The sequence below is a fragment of the Amphiprion ocellaris genome, chromosome 24, assembly GCF_022539595.1.
Source record: "Amphiprion ocellaris isolate individual 3 ecotype Okinawa chromosome 24, ASM2253959v1, whole genome shotgun sequence".
In the NCBI taxonomy this organism is placed as follows: Eukaryota; Metazoa; Chordata; class Actinopteri; family Pomacentridae; genus Amphiprion; species Amphiprion ocellaris.
The window spans coordinates 1,983,939-2,001,254 of NC_072789.1; the positions used below are offsets into that span (position 1 = coordinate 1,983,939).

At 37.8% G+C, this 17,316-nt stretch overlaps 1 protein-coding gene across 1 annotated transcript; it reads left to right on the plus strand.

Annotated features, from left to right (window-relative positions):
* The first annotated feature begins 2,644 nt into the window (after positions 1–2,644).
* On the plus strand, positions 2,645–15,024 carry LOC111589073 (kelch-like protein 41b). Its single transcript, XM_023299783.3, has 6 exons — positions 2,645–3,876; positions 4,926–5,083; positions 5,341–5,448; positions 10,941–11,126; positions 13,415–13,561; positions 14,643–15,024. The coding sequence occupies exons 1-6, from the start codon at positions 2,770–2,772 to the stop codon at positions 14,752–14,754; spliced, it is 1,818 nt and encodes a 605-aa protein (XP_023155551.1). The 5' UTR covers positions 2,645–2,769; the 3' UTR covers positions 14,755–15,024.
* The last annotated feature ends 2,292 nt before the right edge of the window (positions 15,025–17,316 follow it).

A 17,316-nucleotide genomic window follows, 5' to 3' on the forward strand; every position in this document is an offset into this window, starting at 1 on the left:
TTTCCTGCAGCAATAACTTCCATACAGCCTCTAAACACTCTGGAAACATGAGCAGTAGTTTGCAGTGATGTTGTTTAATGAATCTACCGCAGCTCTAGAATCTCCTCTTCTGCTTAAGTTACACGTTGGACATTCCTCAACAAGTGGCGTAGTCTGATCTATCTTTAGCGCTGCCCACGGGAGGAACGTTACCTAACGCTACACACTCCTCACAATTTATCAGGAGTGAGACTCCACAATATACGCTCCTGTTGATCCAAACACTCAGCCTTGTTTAGTTTAATCATTTAACATTTAGTAATAAAACTCACGGCTGGGAACAGATTGATGCCATCTATCTTCAGGAATAAAAAATATTTTTAGCTCTTAATTACCTCCCTGATTGAAGTGTGTTTTAAAATGTGAAGGGAGCACTCATTAAGATTAAGTCTAAAATTACTCACAATCTGTCCCAAATTACTCAAACTTGACTAAAATGACTTGAAACTAGTCCGAAAAGTTTCAAAAATGGACAAAATGACTGTAAACTTGTCCAAAATGAGACACGTTCTGCGAAATGATCTCCAAAATTACTTTAAAAAGTCCAAAATGACTTGAAACTTTTCATTTAAGGTCTATTAAATGTGTCCCAAATGACTCTACTTTGACGAAAATGACTTGAAATTAGTCCAAAAAGATTTAAAAATGGTGTAAAATAACGCATTGATGGTGCAAAATGACTCAACATGGCTTGAAGCACGTCCAAAATGACTCAGAACTTGTGCAAAATGACTCAAGATTTGTGTAAAATGACTCAAGATTTGTCCAATAAAACTCAAAATTGGTGCAAAAGGCCTCTAAATGGTCTAATATAACTGAAAATAAGTGTAAAAGGACTCAAAAAAATCCCTAAATGACACAGCATCTTCAGCATGACATGAAACTTGCTGCAAATTACTCAAAACCTGTCCAAAATAACTCAAACTTGGTGCAAAATGACTCAAAATTGGTATGAAATGACTGAAACTTGGTGTAAAATGACAGAATTTCTAGCACACAGCCAGGAAACGGTCGTTGTGATTGGATGAAAGAGCTGCTTGTATGAACGACTCTCACCTGTTTCTGCTCACAGCAGCTGCTGCTGCTGCATTCGGACTTTCCTGCTCCAACTTTAGCACGTTTCGTTGTGTTCGTCACATAAATAACGCCGTACGAATGTAAAATGAAATAACTGGTGTTCTTTGAGGAACTATGGCCTCAGGAAATGAGCTTAAATAATAATATTTCACAGATAACAATTTTAATGTCAACAGAGGATCCTCAGAAAATCTGAAACTATTTTGATAATTAATTTACTGTTTTGTTTTTTTTAAGAGAAAAAGATTTGGTTTTAGTTGACAAGGTTTTCTTTCTTTGTCATACTACCATTCAAAATTTTAGTGTCATCACTTGGAAATGTCCTTATTTTTGAAAGAAAAGCATTTTTTTTTCAGTGAAGATGACATTAAAGGAATGATAAATCCAGTCTAGACATTGTTAATGTGGTAAATGACTATTCTAGCTGGAAATATTTAATGGAATATCTACATAGGAGTAGAGTACATTTAATATTTTAGTGATTTAAACCATTGATTTGAATGAAACTAATCATTTAAAGATACAACATTGACCTTTGAGATGGTCACTTTTTAAATTTTTTAACTTTGAGTGCTTGATTTTGAAGATAACCAACCTTAGATTGATGACAAAGGTGACTATAGTTACATGATCTGCAGTTTTAATGATAGAAAACTACATGTCTTGTTTGTAATAGTATGAGGATTGTGAAGTATAAAGAAATCTGTATACACGATTGTTCAAAAGTTTGGGTTCACCCAGTTTCATATTTTTCATGAAAACTCATACTTTTATTCATGAGTTAAAGTTGAGTTAGATTAGCTAAAGTTGCTCTAAAATGAGTTAAAGTTGTTCTAAAATGAGTTGAAGTTGTTCTAAAATGAGCTGAAATTGGCCTAACATGAGCTAAAGTTGCTCTATGTTGGTTAAAGTAGCTCTAGAATGAGTTAAAGTTGCTCTAAAATGAGTTAAAGTTGTTCTATGTTTATTAAACTTGCTCTAAAATGTGTTAAAGTTGCTCTATGTTGGTTAAAGTTGCTCTATAATAGCTAAAGTTGCTCTATATTTGCTAGGGTTGCTCTATATTAGTTAAAGTTGTTCTATATTAAAGTTGCTCTATATTTGCTAAAGTTGGTGTATGTTTATTTCTGACATCATATTTCAAATTCAAGATATCTACATTGTACTAACACATCTTGAATCAGGGTTTTGACTGGACAAAGTGACGTTGCTGAAGAAGAAGCTAAAGTAAGTGGGAGGTAAAAAAGACCAAAATAAGCGCCTGTAACCGTCAGAAGTTAGATTACAGGATGAAGAAGATGACAGCGGCTGCCCTGAATATCCCCTCAGTCGTACGTTCAGCGGCTATTCGAGGGTTTTGACAGCATTGTCTCACGCCACATGACTCTCTGGGAGCTGAATCACGGTGGCAGATCTCCAGCCAGTTGCTTCTTTCAGTCTGTGGCAGCAGCTGCTCCACCAGGCCTGAGTCAGATTCCTGGGGAGCTGCAGCAGGCGGGGGCAGAGGCGGCTATATTTAGAGCGGGACAGGATTAAATTGCAGGGTCTTCACACCGGGACCCTTTTCTCTGCTCTGCCTTTTCCAGCAAGGACCAACTGCCAAAAGGACCACCGTCTCCTTCCTCTGTCCACCGTTTGCCCTCCTGACTCGCCATGGACCCCAACGCCATCAAGGAGGAGCTGCGCCTGTTCCAGAGCACGCTGCTCCAGGACGGCCTCAAGGAGCTGCTGAACGAGAACAAGTTCGTGGATTGCACCCTGAAGGTGGGCGACCGCAGCTTCCCCTGCCATCGGCTCATCATGGCCGCCTGCAGCCCCTACTTCAGGGAGATCTTCTTCACCGAGGATGGGAAGGAGGTGGAGAACACCAAGGAGGTGGTCCTGGACGACGTCAACCCTTCCGTCCTGGACATGATCATCCAGTACCTCTACTCAGCTGAGATCGACCTCACCGATGACAACGTTCAGGACATCATCGCTGTGGCCAACAGATTCCAGATTCCTTCTGTCTTCACGGTGTGCGTCAACTACCTCCAGAAGAAGCTGTCCATGGGGAACTGCTTGGCCATCTTCAGGATGGGTCTGGTCATCAGCTGTCCCAGGCTCGCCGTGGCTGCACGCAACTACATCGCAGACCGCTTCGAGTTCCTCTACAAGGAAGAGGAGTTCCTCCAGCTGGCAGCCCACGAGCTCTTCGCCATCATCGGTGGAGACTCACTGAACGTGGAGAAGGAGGAGCTGGTGTTCGAGGCGGTCATGTCCTGGGTCCGCCACGACAAGGAGCGCATCAAGGTCCTGAAGGACGCCTTCAACTGCATCCGCTTCCGCCTGCTACCTGAGAAGTACTTCAAGGACAGAGTGGAGACCGACGAGATCATCAAGGCCGACCCGGAGCTTCAGAAGACCATCCAGGTCGTCAGGGACGCCTTCAAGGGGAAGCTTCCAGAGAAATCCAAGAAGGAAGGGGAGGAGGGGGCCGGCAAGGAAGGAGGCGAGGACGAGGACAGCCCCTTCCCCGGCTTCCTCAACGACAACCGCAGGCATGGCATGTACGCCCGCGAGTTCATCGTGATGATCAACGACACGGCGGCGGTGGCGTACGATGTCGGCGAGAACGAGTGCTTCCTGGCGGCCATGTCGGAGCAGGTTCCACGCAACCACGTCAGCCTGACATCGCAGAAGAACCAGCTGTACATCATCGGAGGACTGTTTGTGGACGAAGACAACAAGGACGTGCCTCTGCAGTGCTACTTCTACTTGGTAAGCAGTTCAGAAAGAGTTCCATGAAAGAAATCACTGAAACACGCTGTTTGATGCTCCTTTCTTTGTTGTGCACCAAACATGAAGCGAGAATCAGGAGGCAGTTAGCTTAGCATTAGCGAAGGAAGCTGCGGGAAGTAGCTACACTAATCAGACATATTATTGAGGATGTAACATGTTATTTAGTGTTTGAGATGCAGGTATTTCTGTTAATTTTTGCTACTCGATCTATCTATCTATCATCTATCTATCATCTATCTATCTATATCTATAGTCTATCATCTATCTATCTATAATCTATCTATATATCTATATATAGTCTATCATCTATCTATCAGCTATCTATCATCTATCTATCTATCTATCTATAGTCTATCATCTATCTATCATCTATCTATCTATAATCTATCTATATATCTATATATCATCTATCTATCATCTATCTATCTATCTATAGTCTATCATCTATCTATCATCTATCTATCTATAATCTATCTATATATCTATATATAGTCTATCCATCCATCATCCATCCATCCATCTATCATCCATCCATCCATCTATCATCCATCCATCCATCTATCATCCATCCATCCATCTATCATCCATCCATCCATCTATCATCCATCCATCTATCTATCCAGTCCAAATCAGTCCTGCAGAAACCATGTATTGCTTCGACTGTTGCCTGTCCATAGTTTAATTTTTATTGGCCAAAAATGAAAGCGCTATCAATCTTCCTCATCAGTAACTTAGTGTTCGCTCACCAAGTTGCCATCTAAACCTTCTTTGGTTTTTTATTTCAGTGCTTTAATGGAACTCAAACCACAGATGAACATTTTTAGCACGTAACCACAAAAATGACCAATTACGCTCCCCACGTCGCCCATCAGGCCTGCAGACGCTAACGGACATGCTAAAGGCCGCAAATAACTGTATTTTACGGCATAATCAATATGTGGATATTGCACAGACGGAGATTGGTGTGGAGCTAATGGGTGCTAAGAGGGAGCTTTCTCGTGCTTTAATGTGTTTTTCACCCTCCTCAGCTGGATCCGCTCACATCTGACTGGGTGGCCCTGCCGCCCATGCCCTCTCCAAGATGCCTCTTCAACATCGGAGAGAGCGACAATCTGCTGTTCGCCGTGGCTGGAAAAGACCTCCAGACCAACGAGTCTCTGGACACTGTGATGTGCTACGACGTCGAGTCAGTAGAGTTGTTTATTTCACTGCTTTTTCCTGTCGTTTCTCAGTTTGATTCTCACCTTTGTGAGGCAATAATTAACTTCAGGAAGTGATCCAGATTGGTTTTATAAGGGAAGGTGTGGTGTTTAGGTATAAATAACTCTGTTTAGATGTGAGCTCACCTTCTCCATCTGCTCTTTCTTCTGTAATTGTGTGTTTTGTTACGTTGATCGATCAGTTTTAACACTAAATGAGTCTATTTGTTGGAAACAATCACAGGAAGATGAAGTGGATCGAGACCAAAAAGCTTCCTCTGAAGATCCATGGCCACGCCGTCGTCTCCCACAAAGGAATGGTCTACTGCATCGGAGGAAAGACGGACGACAAGTGAGTTAATCCGTGTGTGTTGCAGCTGTTTATGGTCTATCACAGTGGTGTCCAACATGCAGCCCGTGGGCCAGAACCGGTCCTCCAGAGGGTCCAATCCAGCCCTCAAAGTGTAAAAATCCCAGAGAAGACATTAACTGCAGATTGTAAATTGGTAAAACTATAAATCTAAAATAATTTCTAGACCATGACAAGTTGTTTTGATCAGAAAGTAAAATACTAGATTGTTCATTGTTCTTTTGGCGTTTTGTGTCTTATTTATGTAATAATTTGTCTTGTTTTTGTTGTTATTTTGTCTGACTTTTGTCATTTTGTGTTTCCTTTTTGTCTCGCTTGTGTTTTTGTGTTTTTTGTCATTTGTCCATTTTTTTGTCATTTTGTAACTTCATTGTCAAATTTTTGGTCTCTTTTTTGTTTTGTTTCGTGTTGTTTGTCTCAGTCATTTTTTTCTCGTTCTTGTGTGTCGTTTTTGTCACATTTTGTCTTGTTTTTGTTGTTTTTTTGGTCTTTTTTTGTTTTACTTTTGTTATTTGGCTCATGTTTTGATATTTTGTTTCCCACTTTTGTCATTTTTTGTCTCGTTTGTGCCGTTTGTCCATTGTTTTGTCGCTTTGTAATGTTTTTGTCGAATTTTTAGTTTCTTGTTTTGTTTCATGTCGTTTGTCTCATTTTTTGTGATTTTTTTGTCTCGCTTTTGTAATTTTTTTTGCCTAATTCTTGTCATTCTGTCTTTTGCTTTATTCATTGTTTCATTTTTGTCATTTTGTGTGTCGTTTGTGGAATATTTTGTCTTGTTTTTGGTGGGGTTTTTTTGTGATTTTTTTTTGTGTCTGACTTTGTCATTTTGATCATAAAGTAAAATACTATAATGTTCAGTTCCAGGAAGCTGTGATTAAAATGTGGAGTTGTGGTTATTTATAGGTTATTATGCTGTGATTTTACTGGTCATTGGAGATCAAACTGGGCTGAACGTGGATCCTGAACTAGAATCTATCATCCTGCCAGCCTGCGGGGCTTCATGGAACCTGGCAAACAACAATAACACTCCTACAATCCACTGCTGCACTCTAATATGCTGCAATAATGGAAAGTAGTGATCCTGTATGTCTCCTGTTACACTCTGAGAACATGCTCTGTTTGTCTCCTCTGCCGACACGTGTCCTCTGATCTCCAGTACATTTTATGAAGCATGCAGCAGAGATGTGCCGCCTCATAAGAAAAAACTGAGGAATTTAATGCTGGAGCTATTAATAGAGCAATCAGTCAGCTGGGTGAGTTCAACTGTCAGTGGAAGATACTCATCAAGAGGAAACAGGTGTGCTTCTCCTGCTCTGAATCTCCGCTGGGACTGAAAGGAGAAGGTGTGAAAGCTTCCAGCAGACCATTTAAATTCAGCAGGGAAACAATTAGGCCTGTGAGGAAGAGATTTTAGAGGTTCGGGCAAAAAAATTCAGATGTGATGTGGCTTGTAGGGGATTAAGAACTGAAACAGACATCCTCGACTTTCAGTCCAGGAACGCCTCATTTTACATTCCTCACAATGCAGTTCAGTGGTATACTTTCACTACAACAGAGGAGTCAATTTCACCTTAGTTCAGGATCACATTCAGCCCAATTTGATCTCAAGTGACCAATAAAATGACAGCATAATAACCTATAAATAACCACAACTCCAAATTTTAATCACAGGTATCTGGAAATGAACAGTATAATATTTTACTTTATGATCAAAGTCAGACAAAAAAAAACCCACCACGAACAAGACAAATATTCCAAAAACAAGACAGAAAATGACAAAAATGAGAAAAAAAATGACAAAATATGAGACAAACAACACAAATTTGGCAAGAAAATTCTTGTAAATATTTTCAAGAAATGAATAAAAATCTTCAAAAAATCCTAAAAATATCTAAAGTGATTCCATATATATCAGTAAAACTTATAATATTTTCTTTAAGAACATTCACTGAAAAATCAACCAAAATCCAGTGAAATTTGCTGGATTTTGGTTGATTTTTTTTTGTGAATGTTCTTAAGAAACATTGTTAACATTTATTTTTTTCCACCAAAAATGTTCAGAGATTTACTAAAAATGTTGAAAATGTGGACATCAGAAGTTTCACTGTGAAAATATTTTTTTTTTCCACATTTTCAAACTTTAAAACGGGTCAATTTGACCCACAGGACGACACAAGGGTTAAACTTATTTTGAGTTTTCTTGTAAAATTCAACTCAAAACAAGATAATTTCAAGATTGTTTGACTTAACAAGATATTTAAGATGCATTGTCTTAAAACAGTCCCTCCATCTGCCGAAATGTCTCTTGTTAAGTGAATTTATCTTAAATCGAGTGGGATGAGACATTTTGACTAAAAATAAGACAAACAGACTTGGTAAGATTTAGAGTTTTTGCAGTGCACCATCTTCACTTTTAACTGGGTGAATCTGATGCACATACTCTTCCTATAACCAGTCATAATAAGTAGGTCTGGCCTCATACTGTCAGCTTCTAAAGGGCTGTTTCAGAACTCTAGTTTGGACTCTGTCATGTTCTGTGCTGCACTCAGACAGTAAATCTTAATCAGAGCAGTTCATTCCAGTTTGATTTTCCTCTCATGCTCAGTTGAGTATGTAATTCAGAACTGCTGTTAGAAAATAGCTTCCAGTCATGAGTCAGTTTTACCCCAACGACACCGCTATGATACCGTCAGTGTTATTTTCTTCAATCAGCTTCTCCTGAGCCACAGACACTGGTAGTGGTCCTTTAGGAACGTCATAAAAGGATGACGGAAAACTAATATAAGATAAAGAAGAAACTCTGGACAGAAAGAACGTTTCATCTCTACACATCGTTATTTTTCCAGGATAAATGAGGTCACCTTTAACATTCATGTGTTCATCATTACAGACATGCAGAGTTCAGCTGCAGACAGACACAATGTGGAACGCTGATATCTGAATTATAACGACCTGGAAATCATCTCAGACACACAGTACATGAAGGAAAGTTGCATTATGTTAGTTAAAGTTGCTCAAAAATGTGGTAAAGTTGCTCTAAATGAGCTAAGGTTGCTCTATATTAATTAAAGTTGCTCTATCATAAAGTTTCTCTACATTAGTCAAAAACTGCTCTATATTAGTTAAAGTTGCTCTATATTGTTTAAAGTTGCTCAAAAATGAGTTAAAGTTGCTCCATATTAATTGAAGTTGCTCTATATTAGTTAAAGTTGCTCCATATTTGTAAAAGTTGCTCTAAAATGAGTTAAAGTTGCTCTAAATGAGTTGAAGTTGCTCTAAATAAGTTGAAGTTGCTCTAAATGAGTTAAAGTTGCTCTAAAATGAGTAAAAGTTGCTCTAAATGAGTAAAAGTTGCTCTAAAATGAGTTAAAGTTGCTCTAAATGAGTTGAAGTTGCTCTAAATGAGTTGAAGTTGCTCTAAAATGAGTAAAAGTTGCTCTAAAATGAGTAAAAGTTGCTCTAAAATGAGTTAAAGTTGCTCTAAATGAGTTGAAGTTGCTCTAAGTGAGTTGAAGTTGCTCTAAATAAGTTGAAGTTGCTCTAAATGAGTTGAAGTTGCTCTAAAATGAGTAAAAGTTGCTCTAAAATGAGTAAAAGTTGCTCTAAAATGAGTAAAAGTTGCTCTAAATGAGTTAAAGTTGCTCTAAATGAGTTGAAGTTGCTCTAAAATGAGTAAAAGTTGCTCTAAAATGAGTAAAAGTTGCTCTAAAATGAGTTAAAGTTGCTCTAAATGAGTTGAAGTTGCTCTAAAATGAGTAAACGTTGCTCTAAAATGAGTAAAAGTTGCTCTAAAATGAGTAAAAGTTGCTCTAAATGAGTTGAAGTTGCTCTAAAATGAGTAAACGTTGCTCTAAAATGAGTAAAAGTTGCTCTAAAATGAGTAAAAGTTGCTCTAAAATGAGTTAAAGTTGCTCTAAATGAGTTGAAGTTGCTCTAAAATGAGTAAACGTTGCTCTAAAATGAGTAAAAGTTGCTCTAAAATGAGTAAAAGTTGCTCTAAAATGAGTAAAAGTTGCTCTAAAATGAGTTAAAGTTGCTCTAAATGAGTTGAAGTTGCTCTAAAATGAGTAAACGTTGCTCTAAAATGAGTAAAAGTTGCTCTAAAAGGAGTAAAAGTTGCTCTAAAATTAGTTAAAGTTGCTCTAAATGAGTTAAAGTTGCTCTAAATGAGTTAAAGTTGACCTACACTACTGTCCAATAGTTTGCTTCATGGTATGGTTGTGTATATCTACAGTTTAACTCTGACTTGTCAGAATATAACTTCCAGATATCGCCGTCGTTCTATCACATCTTGAATCAGAGTTTTTCTGGACAAACGTTGCTGATCAGAAGCTGAAGTCAGAGGAAGGTGGAGTCTCTGCAGCTGTAACTACGTTTGACAAGATGTTTTCATGGCAGAGCAGCCTGAGGCTCATGCTCTGGTAAATTTACATCAGAGTCTCTGATGAACGAAGCTCTCCTTCTCCTCATGAGCTCCTTGTGTTTGACGCCATTTTTAACCATCTTATCCCCACATCAGCCACTTTTACTTCTGCTGATCATCCAAACCCAGAGTGATGCGAGATAAAGAACTAGTCCAGTTTATTCCTGAGCAGCCAGAACTCCTGCTTTCTACCACAAACCGAATCAGATGTAATTTTCAGGGAAGGTCAGAAATGACAGAAGGACCAAGTGATTAGATTTTAGCAGTGATGCAGCTTATAGTCTGGATCCACGGATTTGTTTAAGATTTCTGTATCATTGCCAGATAGCAGCTTGGCATCACTGTAACCATGACAACAACTGATGATCACATGATTGTGATCCTACTACAAATCCACCGTTGAGGACTTATCAGGACTAGAATAGATCCAAGGAACAACTGATTAAATTATGGGGTGTTTCTGAGTCCCATCAATTCCCACCACCGGCTACATATTTAGATCACGTGATCCAGTATCCGTACATAACGTACACATGCAGAACACACGCCTGTGTTCAGTGAAAGGTCATTTTGTTTGTGGGTACATCTATATTAAATGTTGTGATTTCTGATCATCAATAACTAATAAACATTTCTGCATTTCTGACAATGCCATATGTTGGAATGAGCAGCCTTGGAGGAAGACTGTGCTCTTTAGTTTATTCTGTTTTAGTTTAATTTTTGTTCTGTCTCTACATAGTTATTTTTTTCCTCATTATTTTCTCTTTATTTCTTCCCCTGGAGCTTCTCATTCTCTCCCAGGTGGAGCTGATTTCCTGCTGATTGTTGTTCGGAGGTTTTAAAATGAAAACTTAGTGAAACTCTGCCAGCCTTGATGAAGACAGAAGCAATTCATTGGACAGTCTTTACGTCTAGTCGTGTGATTGTTTCTCTGAATGATGTGAAGGAACATGAAGCTTTACCGCCCGTTCTCTCTGCATCTGGTGTCTGACGTCTAACAGCTTCTGACACTATAAATCCCACAGCTGATTTCCTCCTTCTGTGTCCGCAGCAAAGCCCTCAACAAGATGTTCGCCTACAACCACAAGCAGTCGGAGTGGAGGGAGCTGGCGGCCATGAAGACGCCCAGAGCCATGTTCGGAGCCGTCGTCCACAACGGCAAGATCCTGGTGGCTGGAGGAGTGAACGAGGAAGGCCTGACTGCCACATGTGAAGCCTACGACTTCACCACAAACAAGTAGGAATCTGTTTAAATGAATTATAGGATACTGAATGTTTTTTGCCCTTTTTCAAACCCCTGTCTTGATTTTATTGCGGTATTTTTCCTGTGACACTTCCATTTAGTGTCACATTATGTTTAATATTAACTCATCCCTCCAGACTGTATATTTCATGCTCACTGAGTCGTCTCAGTCTCCACCAGCTTCATCTGGCTGATTCCTTTAGCTCTTCATGCTAAATATTAATGTGCTGGATAGGTGCAACGTGCAGCCTGAACTATTAATCTTCATGTGCTGCTGTGACTGATTGGTAATGTGCAGCTTTAGCTAATAAAGTGGCTCATTTTGGGAGCAATTTCTGAACTTGGTAGCTTAAAGGCTCTTTGCCATGATGTACACACTTCCAATACTGCATTAACCCTCCTGTTGTCTTCATTTACAGACACCAAAAAATATAGTTTCCTTGTCTGAAAAAAATTCAAAAATTCAGCAAAAAAATTCCCCAAATTTCTGAAAATTTGCAAAACCTTCAGGAAGAAAATTCCAATAATTCCTTAAAAGTTTCCCTTAAAAGTTTTATTTAAAAAAGAAAAAATGCCCCAAATTTGGCACGAAAATTCTTGTAAATATTTTCAAAAAATGAGTAAAATCTTCCAAAAACCCCCCCTAAAAATATCTAAAGTGATTCCATATATATCAGTGAAACTTCTAATATTTTCTTTAAGAACATTCACATAAAAATCAATTTTGGTTGCTTTTTTTGTGTGAATGTTCTTAAACGTTTTTAACATTTCTTTTTCCCCACCAAAAAAATGTTCAAAGCTTTCCCAAAAATGTGAACATCAGAAGTTTTACTGTGAAAATTTTTTTTTCCACATTTTCAAACTTTAAAACGGGTCAGTTTTGACCCGCAGGACAACAGTATCCACTTTCTTTGTTTTTGACATTTAATTTGCTTGCAAATGCTCACAATCCCTGTAAAAATTTTCAAAAACCCAGAAAAATCAAAACCAAAGTTGGATGAAATAGCTTAATAACATTTCCAAAATGTGAATCAGGGATATGGGTTTGGAATTATGGTTTGGATAAATTAGATGTTAAACAAGTAATGAAACAACTGTACGCCTAATTTTGACCCACTCTGTACAGGCAACATGTGATATTCAGATTTATATTATGAAGTGACATTATGCCCGATAAAGCAGCATGTGATAAAACTTACTGCAGTTAAATAAAACTGAAAATAATAATAGCAGGGGGAGGAAAGAAGATCACTAAATTGTAATTACAAAGGGTCCATAAGTTGGAACTCCGGTGAAAATATAAACAAAATCGTTCCGTGCATCACGATTTTTACTGTTTTTACAACTTATCGATACAATATCGTAGGTTGAGGACGTTGTAAACCAAGGACCTCATGTACACTACCGTTCAAAAGTTTGGAGTCACTTAGAAATGTCCTTATTTTTGAAAGAAAAGATTTTTTTGTTCAATGAAGATACCATTAAATGAATGATAAATCCAGTGTAGACATTGTTAATGTGGTAAATGACTATTGTAGCTGGAAATGTTTCATGGAATATCTCCATAGGGGTACAGAGGAACATTTCCAGCAACCATCACTCCTGTGTTCTAATGCTACATTGTGTTAGCTAATGGTGTTGAAAGGCTCATTGATGATTAGAAAACCCTTGTGCAGTTATGTTAGCACATGGATAAAAGTGGGAGTTTTCATGGAAAACATGAAATTGTCTGGATGACCCTAAACTTTTGAATGGTAATGTATATTTTTGTGTATTTTTGCTGTATTTTGACTCTATTTTTACTGTATTTGTACTATATTTTCACCATACTTTTATTAGATTTTTACCATATTTTTACTATATATTTTGCTGTATTTTTACTATATATTTTGCTGTATTTTTACTATATTTTTACTGTATTTTTACTATATTTTTACTGTATTTTTACTATATTTTTACTGTATTTTAACTATATTTTTACTGTATTATTCCTAGATTTTTTTCTAGATTTTTACTATATATTTACTACATTTTTACTATATTATTACAATATTTTTTTTCAGATTTTTACTATATTTCTGCTGGATTTACATTAAGCTGCCTGGAGGGCCCCAAACTTTTGAGCATTAGTGTATCTAACACCATTTTTCTTTTTGAATTGATCTCTTTGCTCCTCCATATGGCACATCCCAGCTTTTCTAACCACTAAAAAAGGAATAAAAAGACACATGGATGATCTAAGCACTGGGATGTGACCTTCTCCTGATGCTGCGTCTCCTCAGGTGGGATTCCTTCACAGAGTTCCCTCAGGAGAGGAGCTCCGTCAACCTGCTGAGCACCGGCGGCTGTTTGTACGCCGTGGGCGGCTTCGCCATGGTTCAGATGGAGAACAAGGAGGTGGCTCCCACAGAGGTCACCGACGTCTGGCAGTAAGTCTTCACTGCAAAAACTCCAAATCCTACCAAGTCTATTTGTCTTTCATTTTAATCTAAATGTCTCATCCCACTTGATTTAAGATAAATTCACTGAACAAGTGACATTTCAGCAGATGGAGGGACTTGTTTTAAGACAATGCATCTTAAATATCTTGTTAAGTAAAACAATCTGGAAATTATCTTGTTTTCATCCTCGTGTCGTCCTGCAGGTCAAATTGACCCGTTTTAAAGTTTGAAAATGTGGGGGAAAAAAATATTTTCACAGTGAAAACTTCCACATTTTCAACATTTTTTGGGAGATTTTTGAACATTTTTTGATGGAAAAAAGAGATGTTAAAAATATATGTTTCTTTAAGAACATTCAGAAAAAAATTACCAAAATCCAGCGAATTTTGCTGGATTTTGGTAGATTTTTTTTCTGAATGTTCTAAAAGAAAACATTAGCAGTTTTACAGATATTTATGGAATCACTTTAGATATTTTTAAGGATTTTCTTGAAGATTTTTATTCATTTTTTTGAAAATATTTCCAATTTTTATTTTTTTTATTTTTTAAATTAAAATTTTTAGTTTCTTGCCAAATTTGGTGATTTTTTTAAAAAAAATTTTAGGGAATTTTTTTAAGGCAAAAATTTTTAGGGAAACTTTTAAGGAATCACTGGAATTTTCTTCCTAAGGATTTTGCAAATTTTTATAAATTTAGGGAATTTTTTTTGCAGAATTTTTGGATTTTTTTCAGACAAGGAATCAATATTTTTTTGGTTCCTGTAAATGAGGACAACAGGAGGGTCACACCTAAGTTTGACAATCCTGGTAAAATACAGCTTAAAATAAGTTTTCCCAGCTAATTTTAAGATCTCAATATTCAAAATATCACATCTTATTTCGCTTGTTCTATTGGCAGATTTTTTCACTTATTTCGGGGTGAAAGTTCCTTGAAACAAGTTTTTTTCTCGTTTTGAGAGGGGCATTTTTTCCAGTGTTCTCCAGTTATGGGGGCAACGATCCCAGGTTTTAGTTTGTGTTTGTGCTGCTCCAGACGTGTGACTGAGGCGTCGTCTCGTTTATCTCGTCAGGTACGAGGACGATAAGAAGCAGTGGAGCGGCATGCTGAGGGAGATGCGTTACGCTGCCGGTTCCTCCTGTGTGTCCATGCGCCTCAACGCCGCCAGGATGCCCAAACTGTAGATACAAACTCTTTCTTTCTTTCTTTCTTTCTTTCATCAGTCAACCCTTCCCAACATCCTCTGCATTTGGATTTCTGTGCGTTGAGTTGATCTTTGACATTAGTTTTTCTCTGATGATTCTTATCTGTACAATAAACACTCGCTGCTGCTTCAAAGACTGCACGATCCCCACTGTATTGAAAAAAAACAAGTCACAGTTTTGACTGATCTCTAAAGCTCTGTTTACATCCTTTCTAGCTCTCCTTTTGTAAAATAAACATTTGTAAACTTCTGCTGCTTTTGATTCCGTGTGATCTACAGAAAAGTGACATCACAGAGAAAATCAGCATGTCGAGGAGGAAAAAACACATTTATCTGTAGCTCCTTTATGCTTATTAATGCCTGAAATTAATGATTCAAAAAGAGGGACAACTTCTTATTTTAGGTTTGTGTGTCGTTTTGTTTCCTTTTTGCCTCGCTTGTGTTTTTTGTCTCATTTTTGTCATTTTGTGTTTTGCTTTATTCGTTGTGTATCGTTTGGATCATTTTGTGGGATTTTTTTGTCTGTTTTCTGTTTTATTGTCGTTTTGTTCTATAACTTTTTTGTCAGATTTTTTGTCTCTTTTTTTGTTTGTTTTGTGTCGTTTGTCTCATGTTTTTGTTGTTTTGTTTCTCGTTTTTGTCATTTTGTGTTTCCTTTTTCTCTCACGTGATTTTTGTTTTTGTCATTTTGTGTTTTGCTTTATTCGTTGTTTTTGTGTTTTTTGTCTCGCTTCTGTTGTTTGTCTACATTTTTGTTTCTCGCTTTTGTCATTTTTGGTGTCATTTGTGTAATTTTTTGTGTAGTTTGTCTTTTTTGTTTTTTCGGGGAGGAAAAAAACATTTGTCGCTCCTTATATACAAAAAAGTTACAAAGGTACAAAAATGGACACAAGCAAGACAAAAAATGACAAAAGCGAGAAACTACATGACAAAAAATCTGACAAAAAACACAAGCGAGACAAAAAGGAAACACAAAGCGACAAAAATGAGACACAAAATGACAAAAGGACAATGAACAATCTAGTATTTTCCTTTATGATCAAAACAACTTGTCATGGTCTAGAAATGATTTTAAATTTATAATTTTACTAATTTCCAATCTGCAGTTAATGTCTTCTCTGGGATTTTTCCACTTTGAGGGCCGGATTGGACCCTCTGGAGGACCGATTTTGGCCCACGGGCCACATGTTGGACACCCCTGATCGAGACGCTCTGAATGTGTTGCTGGATTTGCCTTTTTTCACTTATTTATTCGTGTAAATACAGCAACCCCTGAGCTTTATCAGCTCAACCAGGACATCAGGAAGTCGTCTGAAGGTGAAACACAGCGGTGGTTCATCTAAAGTGAGTAGAAAAGTCTCTTTTCAAGCTTTACGAGTCAACTCTTTAGACGGGGTTTGTGTTTTTCCAAACTGTAATCATTTTAATGAGTTGCTGCCTTATAAAATACGTGATGTGTAAACGACACCTCACACATCTCCTCATCCATGACGACAGCAGATTGCACTGACAGCGTTATAGGAAGCTGCCATCAAGCCTCGATGCCACGGGCGCTGTCAGAAAGCGAGCTGTCGATGAGGAAACAAGAGTTCTGTTTGCTTCTTTCCCACTGAGTCTGCCTGATTGTTTGTTTCTTTGCTCGTCTCGCTCACCTCTGGGTTTCTTTTCCTGCTCTCTGCTTCCTTCCTCCAGCAGTAATTGCTTCTGACAGTGATATGACGGCTGAGGGAAAAGGGAACCATGATTTGTTCGCTCGTATTCTATTTATTTAGTCACACGTGCCGTACGAATACAGTAGACCAGGGACGTCAAACTCATCTTAGTTCAGGTTCCACATTCAGCTCATTTTGATCTCCAGTGACCAGTAAAACCACAGCATAATAACCTGTAAATAACCACAACTCAAGTTTTTCCTTTGGTTTAGTGCAAAAAAGTACATTCTGAAAATATTCACATTTAAGGAATTATCTTTCTACAAAACATTATGAGCAAGCTGTCATTTATTCAATTTCAATGACATTCAGCCTCAGTTTATCATTTCCACATTCCAACTTCCAGATCACAGAGTGTCTACAAAGGAACACAACATTCAGTCACAGCTATCTGGAGCTGAACGATGTAGTATTTTACTTTATGATCAAAATGACAAAATTCAGACAAAAAAACAACAAAAACAAAACAAAATATTCCAAAAATTAAACACAAAAGAACAAAGAACAATCCAGTATTTTACTTCATGATCCAAACAGCTTGTCATGGTCCAGAAATTATTTCAAATTTATAGTTTTACTAATTTACAATCTGCGGTTAATGTCTTCTCTGGAATTTTTCCACTTTGAGGGCCGGATTGGACCCTCTGGAGGACCGCTTTTGGCCCCCAGACCGCATGTTGGACACCCCTGATGTAGACACATGAATCAATGGTTTTTCATCGAGGTAAAACGTTGTTCAAGAGCAGCATTTGTTCACACATCTGAGCCGCACTGATCAATATTTTACTGAGAGTTTGTTTTGGTTTTAGGGCCTTTTCACCCTCACCACT

What these genes read in the sequence shown, in the direction of transcription:
- LOC111589073 (XM_023299783.3), top strand. Translation starts at nt 2,770, where the DNA reads ATGGACCCCAACGCCATCAAGGAGGAGCTGCGCCTGTTCCAGAGCACG. An exon ending in TGCAGTGCTACTTCTACTTG is followed by an intron (nt 3,877 to 4,925) that starts GTAAGCAGTTCA and finishes CACCCTCCTCAG; the next exon opens with CTGGATCCGCTCACATCTGA. An exon ending in GGAGGAAAGACGGACGACAA is followed by an intron (nt 5,449 to 10,940) that starts GTGAGTTAATCC and finishes CTGTGTCCGCAG; the next exon opens with CAAAGCCCTCAACAAGATGT.